At 39.4% G+C, this 24,685-nt stretch overlaps 2 protein-coding genes and 2 long non-coding RNA genes across 4 annotated transcripts; 1 reads left to right on the forward strand and 3 right to left on the reverse strand.

Annotated features, from left to right (window-relative positions):
• Positions 1-5,269: 5,269 nt before the first annotated feature.
• Positions 5,270-6,087, reverse strand: LOC134182239 (uncharacterized). The gene has a single exon (XM_062649621.1). It carries the CDS (start codon positions 5,986-5,988, stop codon positions 5,545-5,547), a length of 444 nt encoding a protein of 147 aa, XP_062505605.1. The 5' UTR covers positions 5,989-6,087; the 3' UTR covers positions 5,270-5,544.
• On the reverse strand, positions 5,862-9,398 carry LOC134181719 (uncharacterized). Its single transcript, XM_062648987.1, has 11 exons — positions 9,329-9,398; positions 8,804-8,945; positions 8,308-8,720; positions 8,002-8,236; positions 7,817-7,929; positions 7,466-7,734; positions 7,116-7,383; positions 6,835-7,032; positions 6,614-6,771; positions 6,321-6,438; positions 5,862-5,995 (listed from the first exon to the last, which is right to left on the reverse strand). The coding sequence occupies exons 1-10, from the start codon at positions 9,396-9,398 to the stop codon at positions 6,328-6,330; spliced, it is 1,977 nt and encodes a 658-aa protein (XP_062504971.1). The 3' UTR covers positions 5,862-5,995; positions 6,321-6,327.
• A 4,882-nt stretch (positions 9,399-14,280) lies between these two features.
• LOC134182284 (uncharacterized) lies at positions 14,281-14,953 on the forward strand. The gene is made up of 3 exons (XR_009970306.1): positions 14,281-14,403; positions 14,467-14,671; positions 14,735-14,953. It is a non-coding gene; the product is annotated as an uncharacterized LOC134182284 (long non-coding RNA).
• A 2,427-nt stretch (positions 14,954-17,380) lies between these two features.
• Positions 17,381-18,635, reverse strand: LOC134182171 (uncharacterized). Its single transcript, XR_009970281.1, has 3 exons — positions 18,098-18,635; positions 17,887-17,943; positions 17,381-17,821 (listed from the first exon to the last, which is right to left on the reverse strand). It is a non-coding gene; the product is annotated as an uncharacterized LOC134182171 (long non-coding RNA).
• Between the last annotated feature and the right edge of the window lie 6,050 nt (positions 18,636-24,685).

Consider the following 24,685-nt stretch of genomic DNA (forward strand, 5'->3'; position numbering starts at 1 on the left):
GCATACGTATCTGACCGCACAACTCAAAGATGAGGAAATGTTTAGATAACGTCAAACTAAGATATAAATATATAGGTAAATATACACACGCACACACACGCACGCGCGCGCGCACACACGCACGCGCGCGCGCACACACGCACGCGCGCGCGCACACACGCACGCGCGCGCGCACACACACACACGCGCGCGCACACACACACACACACACACCACACACACACACACACACGCGCGCGCACACACACACACACACACACACACACACACACACACACCACACCACACACACACACACACACCACACCACGCACACACACACACACACACACACACACACACACACACACACACACACACACACACACACACACACACACACACACACACACACACACACACACACACACACACACACACACACACACACACACACACACACACACACACACACACACACACACACACACACACACACACACACACACACACACACACACACACACACACACACACACACACACACACACACACACACACACACACACACACACACACACACACACACACACACACACACACACACACACACACACACACACACACACACACACACACACACACACACACACACACACTAAAAATATTAAATGTCTGAAATATCTGTTGATAAGTATATCTGTAATGGTACAGCTATGTTTTACACTAACACAACTATCACATACTATTAATACTTACGCGTAGCTATAGACAATAAGCATATAGCGTCAGCCCACTACATTCCTCCCCTTCCACTTCATAAAAGTAAAGTGAAAATCCAAAACAGATAACATACGCGAGAAACACAACACGACAGGACTCTAGGTCCGAGGCAACAGTTAGGTCTCTACTAAGTCACTACTAATCTTGAAGGGCAAATGATTTCTCTCCCAGATCTTGTCATGTGACACCCCTGTTCATGCAGCTGCAGTCTAGAGTTTGTAATTAACGCTCTTCAGCTTCTTCGTCAGTTGCCTGTTTGATCTCATCGGCTTCTTCCACAGAGAGTTTCTTATAATATGTTATGTTCTTCAGGGTCTTCCTCAGTTGGGTATATAGACTAAGTAGTAATGACTGCTGTTTTCTCTGTAAGCATGTCATCAATTGTCAGCAATCGGTAAGGGTCCCTAGTCTGCATGATCATTTAAGCTGATCTTTCTATCTATATACATAATCAATGTAGAAACGTTTGCCTCCATCCCATTTGTCAGTTCAGAAGACAACCCTGGACTTTGAGAAGGTCGAATTATATTACTAGTTGTTTCCAGCATCAATCTCATCCACTTCTCTTGCAATCTCTTCACGCTCAAATTTAGGGTCCCGTTCGGTAAGGGTATGATGAGACAGGCAGCTAGGCTAGTGCCAGTGTCCATGCAGTGTGAGTTTGACCCACATCATAAGGTCCAGAAGAAAACACATCAGAGTATAATTATGCACCAACTCAGATATTCGATCCCACTGTTTATTATCATTGCGGCCTGTTAATGAGCATATTATGTTGACTATAGGCAATGAATGGTCAGGATGTAAGGCATGTAAGTATTCCGCATCAATAGAAGACCTTTCTCAGGTGGAGATTCAGTTGGCTGTAATTCCTTGACCACTAATGGCACAGCATCAAAGAGGTATATACCAACACACGTGTGTCCTTTTCTAATTCAATCAAGTCTGCAGACTTAGACTCTTCATATAATAGGTCTTAATTCCTCTGACATCAATTGTCCAACAGTTACCACCTCAACTTTCCCACAAGCTCCACAAGAAAGAGAAACAATCCCTTGCCTGAAATCCAGTACAGCATGCATCCTGGACAGAAAGTCATGATGATGACCCAACAAAATAGAAAACCCAAATTGCTTCACCACAACAAAATGATGTGTGATGTGTTTCGGTGCTAATGAAACAGCTAATTGCATGGTACCAGCTGTTATGGCCATTTGCGGATATATCACTCTCTGCGTAGGCGGTAGGACCTTTGAGCAAATTCGTAATTTCCTCAGAGACAATTAATAGAGATAGAAGCACCAATACCCAGCAAGCAATCAAGAGATTGTGTGTTACGGCGCGAGACAGGCAAGCCAGCGGTATTCACAAATGCACAAGCTCTGGAGCTTCATTAGATCGGTACGCACATCATCACCATACTCAGACATAACACCGACATTCAATACCCGCTGAGGGAATTCCCCTAATAGTTCTGCGTCTGACTGCTGCATGTACATGTATCTTCCTTGCTTGGTGGTTGCTTGAGCTGCTGCTGTTCGCGTAATCTCTTTCGGCACTCAACATAGCGGTGACCCACAATATTGCAGTAGTGATCGACACTTTCCCCTACACCGCCTAGGTTGAGCTCTGAAGTACGTACAAGACATCTGCGAGCGCGATTAATATAGATTGTTGCTGTTGATCGAGAGGCAGCAGGTGAGCACTGAGCCTGCCGCATCAGAAGACTCAAGACCTTGTCTTGTCGCTCGCCCACCTGGCAACATCATGTCATCGCGTAGTTGACGTCTTTGCACCTTCTCAGATTTCTCAGCGGATTTCACGGCATCAGCAAGCGTTGTGGGTTGGTCACATTCCAACTCGACTTGGTACTCCGCGCGCAAGCCCTCATGAAATAAACTGTCTAGAGTTCCTCCGACATGCGTGAGTCGATCACCCTCTCGTTGCAATATTGAGAGACAGACCTTTAGTTTACGGCGCGCAACATCTCGACAGGCTCGCCGCTAAGCCTAGAGACCGTCCTCAGAATCTGTCCGTGAGAGCGCGATCGTCAAGTGCCAAAACAGCGCAACGAAGCGTATGACATCTAGTGGTGTCATATACATCGCAATTCCAAACAGCACACGGAAGATGCACACTTTGCGTTCGCGTGGCACGTAATTACACAATCAATACATAGGCGTGGCTAGACAATACACGTAGTAATAACTATGCTCAACGTCAGCCCACTGCCCTGTGTCATACAGTATGATATCTGACCATTGCAAATGTACAGTTTAATTAACAATTAATTAAAGCCACATACCATTTTCAATTGTGTTAATTAATATTCCAAACTTTTTCAATAATTGCTATTAATAACTACATTTAATTAATACATTAATTTTGATCCGATGGCGGTGAAGAAACAAAAATGTATATATGGTTGACTATATTCTAGTTATATTTCTATTGATGACCTGAGTTGGGTAAAATATCTACTAAGTTTGAATTCAATTGAAAGTTGTCTTCCCTCAATACAAGTCATTCGAATTTTGAAAACTTTCGATAGGTGTTGACATATCTGACCACGACTTTGGCAAATATGTAGTTTCAGAAGTTAAACTTACATACAAGCTTCTATTTACTGTACTAATATTTTGAAAAATTTTAATGATTGATATTAATATCTACATAATATAATTATTTTGATTCAACTCTGGCTGTGTACAGCAAGACCTGTATGTAGCTATGGTATAATATAGAATGGTTGAATATTGTAAACACACATTTTTTACATTCTAGTTATATTTTTATTGATTGTTTGAGTTGGGTAAGATATCTACTAAATTTGAATTTAATTGAAAGTTGTCTTCCCTCAATACTAGTCATTCGAATTTTTGAAATCTGTCGACAAGTATTGACATATCTGACCACCACTTTGGCAAATATGTAGTTTCACAAGTAAAACTTTGCATACAAACTTCTATTTACTGTATTAATATTTTGAGAAAGCTTTAATAATTGATATTAATATCTACATATTACAATTATTTTGATTCAACTCTTGCTGTAGAGCAACAATGTACAGTAAGACCTGTACGTAGTTATAGTATAATATAAAATGGTTGAATATTGTAAATACACATTCTTTACATTCTAGTTATATTTCTATTGATGGTTTGAGTTGGGTAAGATATCTACTAAGTTTAAATTCGATTGAAAGTTGTCTTCCCTTAATACTAGTCATTCGAATTTTTGAAATCTGTCGACAAGTATTGACATATCCGACCACCACTTTGGCAAATATGTAGTTTCAGAAGTAAAACTTTGCATACAAACTTCTATTTACTATATTAATGTTTTGAGAAAGTTTTAATAATTAATATTAATATCTACATATTACAATTATTTTGATTCAACTCTGGCTGTGTACAGCAAGACCTGTATGTAGCTACAGTATAATATAAAATGGTTGAATATTGTAAACACACATTCTTTACATTCTAGTTCTATTTCTATCGATGGTTTGAATTGGGTGAGATATCTACTAAGTTTGAATTCAACTGAAAGTTGTCTTCCCTCAATACTAGTCATTCGAATTTTTGAAATCTGTTGACAAGTATTGACATATCTGACCACCACTTCGACAAATATGTAGTTTCACAAGTAAAACTTTGCATACAAACTTCTATTTACTGTATTAATATTTTGAGAAAGTTTTAATAATTGATATTAATATCTACATATTACAATTATTTTGATTCAACTCTTGCTGTAGAGCAACAATGTACAGTAAGACCTGTACGTAGTTATAGTATAATATAAAATGGTTGAATATTGTAAATACACATTCTTTACATTCTAGTTATATTTCTATTGATGGTTTGAGTTGGGTAAGATATACGCTAAGTTTAAATTCGATTAAAAGTTGTCTTGCCTCAATACAAGTCATTCGAATTTTGAAAACTTTCGATAGGTGTTGACATATGTGACCACGACTTTGGCAAATATGTAGTTTCAGAAGTAAAACTTTGCATACAAACTTCTATTTACTATATTAATATTTTGAAAAAGTTTTAATGGTTGATATTAATATCTACATATTACAATTATTTTGATTCAACTCTGGCAGCGATATTCAGTAAGACATGTATGTAGCTATAGTATAATATAAAATTCTAGTTATATTTCTATTGATGGTTTGAGTTGGGTAAGATATTTGCTAAGTTTGAATTCAATTGAAAGTTGTCTTCCCTCAATACTAGTCGTTCAAATTTTTGAAATCTGTCGACAAGTATTGACATATCTGACCACCACTTTGGCAAATATGTAGTTTCACGTGTAAAACGTTACATACAAACTTGTATTTACTATATTAGAAAGTAGACCTATATATTGTGTAGTAGACATGGTTGCATGACTAGTGATCAATACACACACTTTCCATTGTAGTAATATTTCTGTCAAGTTCGAACACAGCGTTGCTGCATGTGTATTACACAGTGTACTTAATTATGATCAATGCACTAGCCGTTTATTGTGTACTACTGTACCAACGTCAAACTATACAACGAACGAGTGACAGTTAACTGCGCAAACTCTCATTCTAACCACAAACATGAAGCTAATTATCTATCAAGTACACCACACTACTATCTAGCAAGTACACCATCTCTATGATTACAGATCAACTTCAATGTCATTGGGAGCTTCAACAATGTACATGTCTCCCCTTACAAGTATTGATGCACATTTGCAAAGTAATCTATTTACAGAACGTAGCTCAAGATATTCTAGCTTTTACACTCTAACTACAGGACTCGGCCAGTTTGTGATCACTTCATCTTGCATAGCTGTTTCAACAATAACACAAGGCCCAACATTTCTTAGTGGATGAACAACTGCTGCTGTTAGTTCACGTTCAAACGTCTCATCTTTCCACGTTCCAACAGACAGAAAATACAATATTTCTGCATATGCATCCTCGTCTCCTCTAAACTTCACTGTATAATTGTTTCTCTTAAATAGTGTCTCATACTTCAACGAAGAGTATTGACCATATCCCAAAACCAGTCTTGTGAAAGTGAGAACATCTTTCTCAACAGAAATGCTGGCATCAAACGGACTCTTCAAGTCATCTGGAACTCTAATGGCATCTTCTTTGATCCTTATTCCAGTCTCAACAATGCTTGCTTTCTCAAAAGAAACAGGCGAAAGGGCAAATGTATCTTCTGAGAGAAACATGTGACCACTGCAAATTAATGTTCTCTAATTGTAGCATATAAACGTGTGTGTGTGTGTGTGTGTGTGTGTGTGTGTGTGTGTGTGTGTGTGTGTGTGTGTGTGAGAGAGAGAGAGAGAGAGAGAGAGAGAGAGAGAGAGAGAGAGAGAGAGAGAGAGAGAGAGAGAGAGAGAGAGAGAGTATGCATGTGGTGTGTGTGTGTGTATGTGTGTGTGTGTGTGTGTGTGTGTGTGTGTGTGTGTGTGTGTGTGTGTGTGTGTGTGTGTGTGTGTGTGTGTGTGTGTGTGTGTGTGTGTGTGAGTGTGTGTGTGTGTGTAACATACTAGCACCATACCCAAGTCTCAAATTATTTCTTTGGCCAATTGTTGCAATTGCAATTTGTCCCAAAGACACATCTGACAAGCTTGGAGAATTTTTCCAAGAAGGAGATTATCAAACCAATGCCGTATGATCTAGACAAATTTAAGAATTATAGATTGAAATAATTTTAGCTACACTGTTTCTGCATATGTTCACATATAGACAATAATTACTAACAAAAAGCTGAATATACATGCAACTATACATGCAACTCACACGTACACACACACACACACCTGATGTATGATTACAAGAAACTAAAACTACCTTCTGTGCCACATGTGTCTTTCCAGACACTGCACTTTTGATGACAGCATTAAGCGACTCAAACTCAAATGCTGAATGGGTCCACAAAGGACCAAAATTTTGTACTCCATCTTTGAGATGCTGCAGCATGTGGATATTCATTGACATGTTCTCTTCACCTTGTAAAAGTATAACAATTCAACAACCGCAAACAAAGTGAATCTCTCTGCATGCATGCTTACCGTACATATCCGAAAATTTGGTCACAAAAGTTCTTAGCATACTATTTGCAACTATCAGTGCCTCATTTGAGATGCAGTTGCTCAGCATAATGTGCATGCTGTTCACTAGCAGCGCCAAGTGTCTCCAGTATTCATATGGCAAATAGTAGGATAAAAGAGGCAAGGAGTAAAAGAGAAGCCAAGATCTGAGCTCTGTGGCTATGACACACGTGCATAATGCAATTTATACATCAGTAATTATTGACCAATATAATAGTTTACTCTACAGACTAGATTCATACCTTTCCATTCTTTGTATTTCGATATGCTGGAAGGTAATCGAGCTACAAAATTCGGTGGTTTTTGGGCTTCGAAAATGCTGGATATAACCAAAAGGTGCTTTCGTAGACTAAATGCTTTACTACTGTGCTTTCCTTCAAACCACAGTTGCATGAGAAGACGGACAGTGCCCTCTAGAACGCAGTGCATGTAGTCCACAGGCACACCTTTCACAACATCAAAGTTGGCTAAATTGAATAATGCTGACAGACCTTTCACTCCCCTTTCAACCTATATACAGGCAGCAATTAATATACACTCTGCGTTGAAAGCCATGTATGGTTTTAGTTGTGTACATGCAAATTTTGCTTACAACTTTACTGTTTACAGCAACAGTTCCTTGGTTAAAAACTGTGCTATGAGTTCGAGGCGGTGCAGCAACAGAAAGAAAAGGGTAGACACGAACATGACCTCTTCCCTTCTTAATTACTTTTCCTTCAATCTCACAGTCTGAGCACCCAAACCTTCCATTGAATTGATTGCAGTTCAAGACTGCTGCCTTTGCAGGTAGATCAGCTACCATTACTATCACTTGAAGAAAACAATTTATCTTAGTACCAGATGGCAGATTAACCTCAATTCCTGCACATGCAAACCATTTACACAAGTCACTCCAAACAGTATTAATTAACAGTGGATGACAAGCAAGTAAACAACAATTAACCTGAATACTGGAGCTTATTGAGTTGTCTACAAATGGGTTGTAGAAATGACGTCATTGATGGCTTGGACAACGCGCACCATAATCCAGCTAGGACCTTGTACATTTTAGAATGCCTAAAAATGACGTTCAAAAAAGCAACTGCAATTTAAATATACGTATAATGCCAACATATATTCAACAGTCACCGGATTTTGGCAGGAAGTTCGTTTATGCGCAAGTACACTGGCCATAATGACACCTTGCCTTTCTGAAAGCAGGGCGTTCCATCAATGTTCATTGCCACGGTCAGATATACCGCTTTGTCTGAAGAAGGCGCAAATAAACGTCTGTACTCTGCTCCGTCCCAGATGTCCGAAACACCATCCTCAACTGGTGACAGTCTAGTATCACAGTGTAGTAGAAAATGTGAGAACTGTTTGTCTAACAAACAGGTATTCTTGGGTTTAATATATACATGTAACAAACTCACAAAAGACATAATACTTACATACCTTGAAAAAATTCTTGAATCTGCTGAGCTATAGACAATTCATAGAACGCAACCAATTTTTCATCTTCACACTCATCCCTACTGCAGCCAATAGTTCCATCAACTTTGTCCCAGCAGTTTCCACACAAGTAATGAATGATGGTGTGAGGAAGGACAGCACCAGTTTCAGAGGTTGCACGCGAATCTGTCATTGCACATTGGCGAAATAGATACAGAGACCTTAAATGTCGTGGTACTTCAAGAGGCGGCGGTAAGTGGATTCGTATGGCTCCTAAAACATCTTCCAAAGCACTGTCACTTAGATGATGCCTAACAGCCAACCTCCTGAGTACTTCAATGCCTTCATGATTAGTGTTTGTGATCTGCTTAGAAGTGTTAGCAGTTGAGTATGAACACGCTAACTCGTCTGCATTGCTGTGTATGCACACCATAATGACATTCAATTGATTGTAATTTACTACGTTGCCAAAAGTATCCAAAAATTCAAATTTAATTACCTGACATCGACATCACAAGACAGATCCTCATCAGGACAATGGGGCGGCAGGTTTCCGATTGTGTGTGTGGAACTGTCAGTTTCAGGAACTTGCATCAGGATTTCAGATCTGTCTCCACTGGTAAATCTCTCTTCCACATCACCTTGTGTCATGTCAAACAAACCACTATTTAATTTAAGAGTAGGCAATAAACTAGATTACATGTATTTCAATCTTCTCAGCCCATGAACCAGAAGTTTTTTGTCTTCATAGTCATGATCGCCAATCATGTCTTCCTTATTTGTTACGCCATCTACTAAGTTAACCAACTAGGGTCGAATACAGTATCACGTAGATAAAGACTAAGTACTCAAATGTTTTTAATAGTAATTAATGCTGCAATATGTTGAAGTAGCCACCTCTAGTGTGAATCATGCAGGGTGACTGAGCGCTGTGATGTACAGACATATGGTTTAGCTCATTAGATATGAAGCCATTCTCAGATAGTGCAAACATGTCTGGCTCATCTTGAAGTAGTTACTGTACCTGCATCTACTGCAGCTGCAGTGCTAGACGTCCCTTGCACGCCCGTAACATCCAGAGCACTGTGAGCCATTTTACGCCATCTCGAAGCAGTTCTGCTGCAAGTAGGATTCTCCCATTGTTTGTACTTGCCTCTGGACGTGGCCATACTGAGTACGTACCTAGGCGCAGCTCTGTATCTACTGGAGTAGCTATAGAGAGATCACAACGAAAGACTTACGCCTGGTGCAGTGCTGCGCAGTGTATCGATCCACGAAATACTGTGTAATTACACGCCCTGCGGAGGCACACAATCCGTGGCTTAGATAAGTGTCCACTACAATAAATTAAGTACAAAAGCACTAACGACGGTCAGCCAATGACAAGACAGCATAGCCAGAAAGTCCACCAATGAACGGCTTCGGCGCGCAATTTAACATGCGCTCAACTCACTGGACCTCACTTGGTCACAGTACGTGCCTGACATGAATTCTCAAGACTTCCGTACTCCCGCCCTTGACAAAGAGAAAGACAATCCAGCAAAACGGCGTAGAATCGGCAAAAGGCAAGGAATTCAAGAAGAGTTGAAAGTGCCTTCATCTTTGTCTGAGTGGCGAAAACTCTACAAGAAATGTATAGAATCAACTTCTAGACATTTCCTTCGCTCATTGTGCTCTCCCATCATGAATTGTCTGCATGCATTTTTAGGTCAATTTACTGTTCAATGGTCAGATGACATGTCCACAGAAATTCTGCCAGTGTCCAGACTGGAGCCAATAGCAGACTATGAGAAAGTCTCCGTTGGAGCAGAAGTAATAGGAAGATGGAGCAAAACAGGCGGTCGATACCATGCCACTGTGCTGGATATCAAAACACCCTCCACCCAGGAGACAGTGGTAGGTATAATGTCAAACTGAAGGAAACTTCCTGCTAGCTGCAACTTACTGCATGCATGCATGCCTAGACCAGCTGTACTTCCAAGGTATGACCATGCATGTAGTGCATCCTGTAGCTGTGAAAGTGTCATTTTATTATTTAACTTATAGTACACTGTAACAGCAGTACATGGCATATAGCAGAGAAGAGGCAGTAATTGGAGACAAAAATCTCTAGCCTCTCTCATGCTTGTGTCTGCTTGCTTACCAATTTTAAGTAGAAACACCAATGATTCTGCGGAACATATCATGTTTAAACACTTACTGACAATTAACTGACGCTTTCAAATATAACAGGAAAAGCCAAGAGAGGGGCAAAATGATAGCCATAGAACAACACAAGATGGAATCAATATTACACCAAACAAGCAGCAGAGCCAACATCTCATGGATGAGCAGAATGGAAGTCAAGAGGTAGCTGAAGCAGAAAATGAGCAGCAGCAAAACGATCCAACAAAGCTATTGGACATGCACGGGGAAGCCTCAGCACAAGCAACAGCTGGTTTGTTTCAGGTAAATGATGCCGAAGGCACTTTTCATGGTCTTTGCTATGACTGCTGCCCACATGGTAGGAACCAATCAATACCACAGTAGACAAGAGATACAGACTTGATTACATTCGTAATTATTAATTTCTATGTACTACTGCAGGAATAGTAGTCAGGCTGTGTTATTACTATCCCTATTCTAATTAACGGTTACATGCAACTATAGCTATTGTAGAGAGTTACAGTTACATGCGCTCAGGGTACAACAGGCAGATAGGTTATATAAATAAGAACATTACAATCTAACCAGTCTCAAAGTAGCAAATTGGTGACAGACAGTTGTGCACTTTAGTGTTAGTACTGTGCTTTAAGTCACCATTCTATTGTAAGCTTGGTCAGGTATCAATCTCCCGCTCACCCTATGTAGAAATAAGAATATTCCAAATGGATGGTGTACTCTGCTTCTACTTCTTATCGCCAGGATAATTAGACCTGGCTTTGACTCCATCAGTTATTTTTGCCAATTATCTTCAACATAAGCCTTGAAAGCCTGGGGTCTCTAAATGCCACATTGTCCTGCCAACCATAATCTAAAGGAGATTTCTGTGGGTGTGTCTGTGTGCACATGTCTATATGTAACAGCGTATCTCCTAAACGGTGAGTCCCAGCGCCACCGAATTTTACTCGAGCACGCAGAACCGATCAGATAGATAGTGAAGATGTCTCTGTCCAGAGTCCTCTTGAGACGACGCGGTTTCTTGCTGATCCAACCCGCCTCCACTCAGCGCGCGAGTTTCCCTAAAACGGGGCATTGGATCTCCACCGAATTTAAGTTACACTGCCCGATGCTAACCTCGGATGGTACGAACGTAGCCTGTTGTTTATTACAGAAAGTTTGGATAAAAGCAAGATATTTTGGAGTATATCCGGGTCTTTGAAGAGACCTTCCGTTTGCCAGTGCATGTGCGTCGAATAGCCACGTTCTCTCTGCCTGTTCCCTACAACGGCAGCAACGTCTTCGAAGTGACGACGTCCAACGAGATTGTTGAAATAACCGCAAGAAAGACTTCGTCACACGTACTGTACAGTACGGCGAACAAATATCCGGGATTTCGATTTGTCTCCGCCCCTTTAGCGGTACTATGCTTGGGCAAATCAGCTAGCAAATAGCTGCGACTTTATCTGTGATTTGATCAAGCCTAGACGGCACACCCTATCCGAGATTATGTGTTGTCTCCGCCCAACAACTGGTGTACGCGAGAATTTGCGTTAATTAAATAATTTGACCAGACAAAGAATGAGCTAATAAACTAATGTGTGCATGAACGTACTGTACCATGTTGCACAAACACTGAAACAGTTAGACCGACCAACTACTAAAACCAATTTTGTAAACCATACAATCCAAGTTTCTCCCACTAACTAGCTCATTCAAATTCAAACATACCATCACCAAAATTTATTGATCCTTAGATACCTCGACCAACTTGCACATTGCACTGCATAACCACCGGATTAGTGCAAAAGAAACTGTGTTGAATGCTGCAAGTGCACAGACTGATTCAAATCAAAGATACTTTGTTGTTGACTAATTTAAAAACTTCACAAAGCAAATAGCAGGGCATAATTCAAACTACTGCCAAAACATCAAAAACAAAACGTTAGAGTCATGGTCATGGTTGAAGTTAAATGTCTGTTACAGCTACTAATTAATTCAATAGTTGCTGTATAGTAAATTCAAAATTAAAAGTTCTGTCTTCTGGGCATATTCTCTGTTGTAACCTAATTTCTCATCAATCATCTCTTAATGTAAGTATAATTTGTTGCAGAATGTCAGTAAAAGTGTTTTCATACAACATTATTTACTATCCAACTGATTAACAGGGACACACAAAGCATGCCAAAATTGCAGAATATTAGCAATTAAAGATATAACATAAATTACAAAATATAAACACAATGACAGAGAGACAATAGTTGCAAGATAGCAACAATTGAAAGTTGCTTGGTTAAATTAAATAATAGACAGTTGTCAGGTAATCTTAGTTTTTAAGAATGGATCTCTGCATGAAGACATTGCCAGTACAGCCATACAGAAGAAACACAAAGAAGTGTTTTGATCATATATTACGCTACAGTCTAATACATCATTTATTCAGAAATACTCAAACAAAACAGACAATACACGGTAAGCAAGAAAGTGTTTACTATATTGTAGGAGCTAACTCTGAAAGCGCCTTTACATAGAACAAAATTAAGATACTAAAAGAAGTAAAATTGACATCTCTCTCTCTCTCTCTCTCTCTCTCTCTCTATATATATATATATATATATATATATATATATATATATATATACACACATACTTATGGATATAGGAACAGACAGCAGAACATTACCAGCATCAACAGCTAACTGATGTCATGGCTGTAGAAGTCACCATTTGCGACCAACTTCCTGCACACAGAAAAGAACATGAGCGAGAGTTGGCAATGGAATCTGAAAGAGCTGAGCATGCAAAAGTGAGAAAGAAGAAAGAACAAGCACGACAAAAAGCAGAAGCACAAAGACAACACCAGCTTTTGGGAGGCATAACACAACAGCAGCACAAAACGAGAACTATATCAAATGTAAGCATCACACCTTTGATTCATGACTCTTGCATACTATAATACACCATAGTAGCTTGATAAAAAATGTCACATTGACGGAGTAGAAATAAAATAGAGGCAGAGCATGTGTACTATGCACAAGCAACATATCTGGCCATGGCATACAGACCTGGACAATGTCACGTGCCAGTTGACTAAAAAAATGACCAATGCACAAATAGCTGATACAGAAATGAACATAAATAGAGATAACAACATAATAACTGTGTCACATAGTGTACAGTAACACATTCTAACTTCTATATTATAAGCCTGCAGGACAGCTAGCATGCAATTAAAGACAACAATCTCAAATCAACAAAAAGTCAAATGTTTGTGTGTGAATGTGCATGTGTGTGGTGTATGAACCCATGTGTGAATGTGTGTATAGGAGAATGTTACTACAGAAGCAGCTACTAAGACCTGCTGCACATCGTGCACAACCATGAAAAGTGAACTTGCCGCTATATGTTCTCACTTGCAGCAACACATGAACAGTCAAGATATCAAAGCAAGATCTTGATCTGATTTTTAATTAAATATCAAATGTGTACTATCAACTAAAATTCCACTTTTAGGTCACAGAAACACTAGAAATGATGAAGACTATTGTGGATAAGCAAGAAAGAATTATGGATGTACTGGTAGGCTACATAATTTTCTACATTTAATATGCTGATATAAGTAATAATTAATACCTTAATTAGCTTGATATGGAACTTCAAGCTACGCCCCAGCAAAATCTCATCACAGACACTGAAGAAGCAATGAGGAGTGCCATATCTGAAGACAGCTGCCCAACCTCCGATGAGATCAGCAGCAACAACTCCAGCTTTCTGGAGGTTGATTCAGAGAACAGTGACAGTACATGTACAAACGTCGACGTCATGATCCAGCCGCACCCAAATGACACGGAAGCTTCTGTTCTTCAGCCAATAACAACTACAACAAAACTTTCACTCCCACGTCACCTGCAGTTCGATCCATTGAATCTACCAAAAGTGCAGCACGACCACAGTAGTGAGGTAAGATACCCTCAACACGATATTGCAGAACTTAATTTAATTTCTCCTACTGCGTGTCTGTAGTACATACACATCGGTGATTGCTTTAAGATCCTGTATATGAAGGCAATGGTAGCAAGAAACAAGCCAAATCCCATAAAGACGGCAAGAGCTCTCGTCCCTCTATTCTTTTCTGCAGAAGAGTTGATGAAGTGTAGTGTTTTGTACACAAAGAACGGACGGGAGCAAAAGAACATCGTGTCCACGTCCAGTCTAGCAGCACTACTTGGTAAGAATACATGTACTTCCATCGAGATCATCCTCTTTTAATTTACATTCTCCATTGTGTTAGCGCTGGTTCGATTCTTCTACCCAGGGGAGGACGCCTTCAACGAGGTCGAGCTTTGGAGAGCTGTGAACAAAGCGTTCATAGACTTTAGAAACAAGCACAAGCGTACATAGATCAGAGAGTTACTTTACTAGCTAGGATACCACTAGATGTTGAATAAATAACTGTGAAAAGTAGATCACTGAAGCACCAGCGACAAATTCACTCATCGTACAACCCGTAACAAACACTGCTCTAACACGCATGCGTAATTACTGTCTGAACAGCGAGCGGTCGTCTCACGAGCTTGGCCTCATGAGGCTCATGATAAAAGATCAAGAGGCTCACGAGCCAAGATCAGGAGGCTCATGAGAAAAGTCAGGATCGACGCTCATGAGAAAAGGTCAGTTCTCATGATCTTGTACGCATGAACTTCGGCTCATGAGCCATAATTCTCATGAGGATTGTCCCAATTTCCTCATGAGAAAGGGGCGTATCTCATGAGGAAATTGGGACAAAGCTCATGATATTTTCTGCATGGGATGTACAGTGAGACCTGTCTATAGCTATCGAATATTATAAAATAGTTGAATGTTGTAAATACACAGTCTTTGCATTCTAATTATATTTCTATCGATGGTTTGAGTTGGGTAAGATATCTACTAAGTTTGAATTCAATTGAAAGTTGTCTTCCCTCAATACAAGTCATTAGAATTTCTGAAATCTGTCGACAGGTGTTGACATATCTGACCACCACTTTGGCAAATATGTAGTTTCAGAAGTAGAACTTTGCATACGAACTTCTATTTACTGTATTAATATTTTGAGAAAGTTTTAATGATTGATATTAATATCTACATATTACAATTATTTTGATTCAACTCTGGCTGTGGAGTAACAATGTACAGTAAGACCTGTATGTAGCTATAGAATATTATAAAATGGTTGAATATTGTAAATACACACTCTTTACATTCTAATTATATTTCTATCGATGGTTTGAGTTGGGTAAGATATCTACTAAGTTTGAATTCAATTGAAAGTTGTCTTCCCTCAATACAAGTCATTCGAATTTCTGAAATCTGTCGACTAATGTTGACATATCTGACTACCACTTTGGCAAATATGTAGTTTCACAAGCAAAACTTTGCATACAAACTTCTATTTACTGTATTAATGTTTTGAGAAAGTTTTAATGATTGGTATTGATATCTACATAGTACAATTATTTTGATTCAACTCTGGCTGTGTACAGCAAAACCTGAATGTAGCTATAGTATAATCTAAAATGGTTGAATATTGTAATTACACACTCTTTACATTCTAGTTATATTTCTATCGATGGTTTGAATTGAGTAATACATCTACTAAGTTTGAATTCAACTGAAAGTTATCTTCCCTCAATACAAGTCATTCGAATTTCTGAAATCTGTCGACTAATGTTGACATATCTGACCACCACTTTGGCAAATATGTAGTTTCACAAGTAAAACTTTGCATACAAACTTCTATTTACTATATTAATGTTTTGAGAAAGTTTTAATGATTGATATTAATAGCTACATATTATAATTATTGTGATTCAACTCTGGCTGTGGAGCAACAATATACAGTAAGACCTGTATGTAGCTATAGGATATTATAAAATGGTTGAATATTGTAAATACACATTATTTACATTCTAATTATATTTCTATCGATGGTTTGAGTTGGATAAAATATCTACTAAGTTTGAATTCAATTGAAAGTTGTCTTCCCTCAATACAAGTCATTCGAATTTCTGAAATCTGTCGACAAGTAATGACATATCTGACCACCACTTTGGCAAATATGTAGTTTCACAAGTAAAACTTTGCATACAAACTTCTATTTACTGTATTAATATTTTGAAAAAGTTTTAATGATTGGTATTGATATCTACATAGTACAATTATTTTGATTCAATCTGGCTGTGTACAGCAAAACCTGAATGTAGCTATAGTATAATATAAAATGGTTGAATATTGTAATTATACATTCTTTACGTTCTAGTTATATTTGTATCAATGGTTTGAATTGGGTAAGACATCTACTAAGTTTGAATTCAATTGAAAGTTGTCTTCCCTCAATACAAGTCATTCGAATTTTTTTAAAATCTTTGTTAGGTGTTGACATATCTGACCACCACTTTGGCAAATATGTAGTTTCACAAGTAAAACTTTGCATACAAACTTCTATTTACTGTACTAATATTTTGAAAAAGTTTTAATAATTGATATTAATATTTACATAATATAAATATATTGATTCAACTCTGGCAGTGGAGCTACAAACAGCACAACCTGTATGTAGCTATAGCATAATATAAAATGGTTGAATATTGTAAATACACATTCTTTATACATTCTAGTTATATTTCTATTAATGGTTTGAATTGGGTAAGATATCTACTAAGTTTAAATTCAATTGAAAGTTTCTTCCCTCAATACAAGTCATTCGAAGTTTTGAAATGTTGATAAGTGTAGACATATCTGACCACCACTGTGGCAAATATGTAGTTTCAATATCAACATCTGCCTTTAGTACAATTACTTTGATCCAACTGACCGTCAAATCATGAAAGCAGGACAGCAAAATCTTGATGTAGCTATGTTATATAGTTGACTATAGATTGATACACACACTTTCCATTCTAGTTGTATTTGTATCAATTAAGTTCACATGCAGCGTGGTCTCTATGATTACAGATCTACTTCGATATCATTGAGAGTTTCAACAATTACATGTCTCCCCTCACAATTAAGTATTGATGCGCACTTGCAAAGTAATCTATTTACAGAAAGTAGCTCAAGATATTCTAGCCTTTGCGCTAACTACAGGTCTCGATCGGCCAGTTTGTGATCACATCGTCTTGCATAGCTGCTTCAACAAGAGCACAAGGACCAACATTTCTTAGTGGATGAACAACTGATGCTGTTAGATCATGTTCAAACTTTTCATCCTTCCAGCTAGGTTCCAACAGACAGAAATATGTACAATATTTCAGCATTTGCATCATCGTCTCTTGTAAACTTGTGTAATTGTTTCTCCTAAATAGTGTGTCATACTTCAATGAAGAATATTGACCATTTCCTATACAACCAATCTTGTGAATGTGAGAACATCTATCTCAACAGAGATGCTGGCATCAAACAGACCCTTCAAGTCATCTGGAACTCTATGTGACATCTCCCAGTCTCAATGATGTTTGCTTTCTAAAAATACACAGGTGAAAGAGTAAATGTATCTTCTGAGAGGATTCAACATGTTACCACTGCAAATTAACGTTCCTTAATTAACTAAAGCATAAACGCGCGCGCGCGCGCGCGCGTGTGTGTGTGTGTGCGTGTGTGTGTGTGCGCGTGCTACTTTCTCCGTTGTGTTAGCGCTGGTTCAATTATTCTATCCGGGAGATCCGCTTCCATGAGCACGAGCTTTGGTGAGCTGTAAACAAAGTGTCTAGCAACAAGCACAAGCATAGCTAGATCAAAGAGAAACTTTACTAGCTAGAGTATCACTATAGTTGTTGACTAAATATAACTGTTAAAAGTAAATTACCGAGGAAACAGCGACGAATTCACTCCATACGCGCATCTGCACAGCCACACCGACTATTTCCCTTGGCACGCATGCGTAAATAACCTACATTGTCTGGACAGCGAGCGGTCGTCTCACGAGCATGATCTCATGAGGCTCATGAGAAAAGATCAAGAGCTTCATGAGGCAAGATCAGGAGGCTCATGAGAAAAGTCAGGGTCGAGGCTCATGAGAAAAGGTCGGATCTCATGATCTTGTACGCATGAATTTCGGCTCATGAGCCATAATTCTCATGAGGATTGTCCCAATTTCCTCATGAGAAAGGGGCGTATCTCATGAGGAAATTGGGACAAAGCTCATGATATTTTCTGCATGGGGTGCCACGTACCCAACTTAGTGAGGACAATTGTTCCACTCGCCACAGGCAGCAGAGAGAAAGGTTATTTACACTAAAACAATTCATTATTATCAACCCACACAACTCTGTTTTCAGTCGGGTGTGCCACCCAACTTTGTGAGGAGAAGTGTGCCACTCACCACAGACAGCAGAGAGTAAGGTTATTTACACTAAAATAATTGATTATTATCAACCCATACAACTCTGTTTTCAGTCGGATGTGCCACCCAAATTAGTGAGAACAAGTGTGCCACTCGCCACAGTCAGCAGAGAGTAAGGTTATTTACACTAACATAATTCATTATTATCAAGCAATACAACTTTGTTTTCAGTCGAGTGTGCCACCCAACTTAGTGAGGACAATTGTGCCACTCGCCACAGGCAGCAGAGAGTAAGGTTATTTACACTAAAATAATTCATTATTATCAACCCATACAACTCTGTTTTCAGTCGAGTGTGCCACCCAACTTAGTGAGGACAATTGTGCCACTCGCCACAGGCAGCAGAGAGTAAGGTTATTTACACTAAAACAATTCATTATTATCAACCCATACAACTCTGTTTTCAGTCGAGTGTGCCACCCAACTTAGTGAGGACAAGTGTGCCACTCGCCACAGACAACAGAGAGTAAGGTTATTTACACTAAAATAATTGATTATTATCAATCAATACAACTCTGTTTTCAGTCGGGTGGGCCAGCCAACTTAGTGAGGACAAGTGTGCCACTCGCCACAGACAGCAGAGAGTAAGGTTATTTACACTAAAACAATTCATTATTATCAACCCATACTACTCTGTTTTCAGTCGGGTGTGCCACCCAACTCAGTGAGGACAAGTGTGCCACTTGCCACAGACAGCAGAGAGCAAGGTTATTTACACTAAAATAATTCATTATTATCAACCCTACATCTCAGTCGGTGTGCCACCCAACTTAGTGAGGACAAGTGTGCCACTCGCCACACACAACAGAGAGTAAGGCTATTTACACTAAAATAATTCATTGTTATCAACCCATACTACTCTGTTTTCAGTCGGATGTGCCACTCAACTTAGTGAGAACAATTGTGCCACTTGCCACAGGCAGCAAAGAGTGTGGTTATTTACACTAAAATAATTCATTATTATCAAGCAATACAACTCTGTTTTCAGTCGGATGTGCCACTCAAATTAGTGAGAACAAGTGTGCCACGTACTCGCCACAGGCAGCAGATCGAGAGTAAGGTTATTTACACTAACATAATTCATTATTATCAAGCAATACAACTCTGTTTTCAGTCGGGTGTGCCACCCATCTCAGTGAGAACAAGTGTGCCACTTGCCACAGACAGGAGAGAGTAAGGTTATTTACACTAAAATAATTCATTATTATCAACCCTACAACTCAGTCGGTGTGCCACCCAACTTAGTGAGGACAAGTGTGCCACTCGCCACAGACAACAGAGAGTAAGGTTATTTACACTAAAATAATTCATTATTATCAACCAATAAAATTTTGTTTTCAGTCGGGTGTGCCACCCAACTTAGTGAGGACAAGTGTGCCACTTGCCACAGGTAGCAGAGAGTAAGGTTATTTACCCTAGAATAATTCATTATTATCACCCCATACAACTCTGTTTTCAGTCGAGTGTGCCACCCAACTTAGTGAGGACAAGTGTTCCACTCACCACAGACAGCATAGAGTAAGGTTATTTACACTAAAACAATTCATTATTATCAACCCATGCTACTCTGTTTTCAGTCGGGTGGGCCACCCAACTAAGTGCGGACAAGTGTCCCACACGCCACAGACAACAGAGAGTAAGGTTATTTACACTAAAATAATTCATTATTATCAACCCATACAACTCTGTTTTCAGTCGAGTGTGCATCTCAACTTAGTGAGGACAAGTGTGCCACTCGCCACAGACAACAGAGATTAAGGTTATTTACACTAAAACAATTCATTATTATCAACCCACACAACTCTGTTTTCAGTCGGGTGTGCCACCCAACTTAGTGAGAACAATTGTGCCACTTGCCACAGACAGCAGAGAATAAAGATATTTACACTAAAATAATTCATTATTATCAACCCATACAACTCTGTTTTCTGTCGGGTGTGCCACCCAACTAAGTGCGGACAAGTGTGGCACACGCCACTGACTACAGAGAGTAAGGTTATTTACGCTAAAACAATTCATTATTATCAACCCATACTACTCTGTTTTCAGTCGGATGTGCCACTCAACTTAGTGAGGAGAAGTGTGCCACTCGCCACAGACAACAGAGAGTAAGGTTATTTACACTAAATCAATTAATTATCATCAACCCATACTACTCTGTTTTCAGTCGAGTGTGCCACCCAACTTAGTGAGAACAATTGTGCCAGTTGCCACAGGCAGCAAAGAGTGTGGTTATTTACACTAAAATAATTCATTATTATCAAGCAATACAACTCTGTTTTCAGTCGGATGTGCCACTCAAATTAGTGAGAACAAGTGTGCCACTCGCCACAGGCAGCAGAGAGTAAGGTTATTTACACTAACATAATTCATTATTATCAACCCATACTACTCTGTTTTCAGTCGGGTGTGCCACCCAACTTAGTGAGGACAAGTGTGCCACTTGCCACAGACAGCAGAGAGCAAGGTTATTTACATTAAATATTTCATTATTATCAACTCTGTTTTCAGTCGGCGTGCCACCCAACTTAGTGAGGACAAGTGTGCCACACGCCACAGACTACAGAGAGTAAGGTTATTTACACTAAAATAATTCGTTATTATCAACCCATACAACTCTGTTTTCAGTCGGATGTGCCACTCAACTTAGTGAGGAGAAGTGTGCCACTCGCCACAGACAACAGAGAGTAAGGTTATTTACACTAAAATAATTGATTATTATCAATCAATACAACTCTGTTTTCAGTCGGGTGGGCCAGCCAACTTAGTGAGGACAAGTGTGCCACTTGCCACAGACAGCAGAGAGCAAGGTTATTTACACTAAAATAATTCATTATTATCAACCCATACAACTCTGTTTTCAGTCGGATGTGCCACTCAACTTAGTGAGGAGAAGTGTGCCACTCGCCACAGACAGCAGAGAGCAAGGTTATATTTACACTAAAATAAGTCATTGTTATCAACCCATACTACTCTGTTTTCAGTCGGAAGTGCCACTCAACTTAGTGAGAACAATTGTGCCACTTGCCACAGGCAGCAAAGAGTGTGGTTATTTACACTAAAATAATTCATTATTATCAAGCAATGCAACTCTGTTTTCAGTCGGATGTGCCACTCAAATTAGTGAGAACAAGTGTGCCACGTACTCGCCACAGGCAGCAGAGAGTAAGGTTATTTACACTAAAACAATTCATTATTATCAAGCAATACAACTTTGTTTTCGGTCGAGTGTGCCACTCAACTTAGTGAGGACAAGTGTGCCACTTGCCACAGACAGGAAAGAGTAAGGCTATTTACACTAAAATAATTCATTATTATCACCCCTACAACTCAGTCGGTGTGCCACCCAACTTAGTGAGGACAAGTGTGCCACTCGCCACAGACAACAGAGAGTAAGGTTATTTACACTAAAATAATTCATTATTATCAACCAATAAAATTTTGTTTTCAGTCGGGTGTGCCACCCAACTTAGTGAGGACAAGTGTGCCACTTGCCACAGGTAGCAGAGAGTAAGGTTATTTACCCTAGAATAATTCATTATTATCACCCCATACAACTCTGTTTTCAGTCGAGTGTGCCACCCAACTTAGTGAGGACAAGTGTTCCACTCACCACAGACAGCATAGAGTAAGGTTATTTACACTAAAATAATTGATTATTATCAATCAATACAACTCTGTTTTCAGTCGGGTGGGCCAGCCAACTTAGTGAGGACAAGTGTGCCACTCGCCACAGACAGCAGAGAGTAAAGTTATTTACACTAAAACAATTCATTATTATCAACCCATGCTACTCTGTTTTCAGTCGGGTGGGCCACCCAACTAAGTGCGGACAAGTGTCCCACACGCCACAGACAACAGAGAGTAAGGTTATTTACACTAAAATAATTCATTATTATCAACCCATACAACTCTGTTTTCAGTCGAGTGTGCATCTCAACTTAGTGAGGACAAGTGTGCCACTCGCCACAGACAACAGAGATTAAGGTTATTTACACTAAAACAATTCATTATTATCAACCCACACAACTCTGTTTTCAGTCGGGTGTGCCACCCAACTTAGTGAGAACAATTGTGCCACTTGCCACAGGCAGCAAAGAGTGTGGTTATTTACACTAAAATTATTCATTATTATCAAGCAATACAACTCTGTTTTCAGTCAAGTGTGCCACCCAACTCAGTGAGGACAATTGTGCCACTTGCCACAGACAGCAGAGAGTAAAGATATTTACACTAAAATAATTCATTATTATCAACCCATACAACTCTGTTTTCAGTCGGGTGTGCCACCCAACTAAGTGCGGACAAGTGTGGCACACGCCACTGACTACAGAGAGTAAGGTTATTTACACTAAAATAATTGATTATTATCAACCCATACTACTCTGTTTTCAGTCGAGTTTGCCACCCAACTCATTGAGAACAATTGTGCCACTCGCCACAGACAACAGAAAGTAAGGTTATTTACACTAAAACAATTCATTATTATCACCCCATACAACTCTGTTTTCAGTCGAGTGTGCCACTCAACTTAGTGAGGAGAAGTGTGCCACTCGCCACAGACAACAGAGAGTAAGGTTATTTACGCCAAAACAATTCATTATTATCAACCCATACTACTCTGTTTTCAGTCGGATGTGCCACTCAACTTAGTGAGGAGAAGTGTGCCACTCGCCACAGACAACAGAGAGTAAGGTTATTTACACTAAATCAATTAATTATCATCAACCCATACTACTCTGTTTTCAGTCGAGTGTGCCACCCAACTTAGTGAGAACAATTGTGCCAGTTGCCACAGGCAGCAAAAAGTGTGGTTATTTACACTAAAATAATTCATTATTATCAAGCAATACAACTCTGTTTTCAGTCGGGTGTGCCACCCATCTCAGTGAGGACAAGTGTGCCACTCGCCACAGGCAGCAAAGAGTGTGGTTATTTACACTAAAATAATTCATTATTATCAAGCAATACAACTCTGTTTTCAGTCGAGTGTGCCACCCAACTCAGTGAGGACAATTGTGCCACTTGCAACAGACAGCAGAGAGTAAAGTTTTTACACTAAAATAATTCATTATTATCAACCCATACAACTCTGTTTTCAGTCGGGTGTGCCACCCAACTTAGTGAGGACAAGTGTGCCACTTGCCACAGACAGCAGAGAGCAAGGTTATTTACACTAAATATTTCATTATTATCAACTCTGTTTTCAGTCGGTGTGCCACCCAACTTAGTGAGGACAAGTGTGCCACTCGCCACAGACAACAGAGAGTAAGGTTATTTACACTAAAATAATTCATTATTATCAACCAATAAAATTCTGTTTTCAGTCGGGTGTGCCACCCAACTTAGTGAGGACAAGTGTGCCACTTGCCACAGGTAGCAGAGAGTAAGGTTATTTACACTAAAATAATTCATTATTATCAACCCATACAACTCTGTTTTCAGTCAAGTGTGCCACCCAACTCAGTGAGGACAAGTGTGCCACTTGCTACAGACAGCAGAGAGTAAAGTTATTTACACTAAAATAATTCATTATTATCAACCTATACAACTCTGTTTTCAGTCGAGTGTGCCACCCAACGAAGTGCGGACAAGTGTGCCACACGCCACAGACTACAGAGAGTAAGGTTATTTACACTAAAATAATTCATTATTATCAACCCATACAACTCTGTTTTCAGTCGGATGTGCCACTCAACTTAGTGAGGAGAAGTGTGCCACTCGCCACAGACAACAGAGAGGAAGGTTATTTACACTAAATCAATTCATTATTATCAACCCTACAACTCAGTCGGTGTGCCACCCAACTTAGTGAGGACAAGTGTGTCACTCGCCACAGACAACAGAGAGTTAAGTTATTTA

The sequence above is a fragment of the Corticium candelabrum genome, chromosome 7 (genome assembly GCF_963422355.1).
Source record: "Corticium candelabrum chromosome 7, ooCorCand1.1, whole genome shotgun sequence".
Lineage (NCBI taxonomy): Eukaryota > Metazoa > Porifera > Homoscleromorpha > Homosclerophorida > Plakinidae > Corticium > Corticium candelabrum.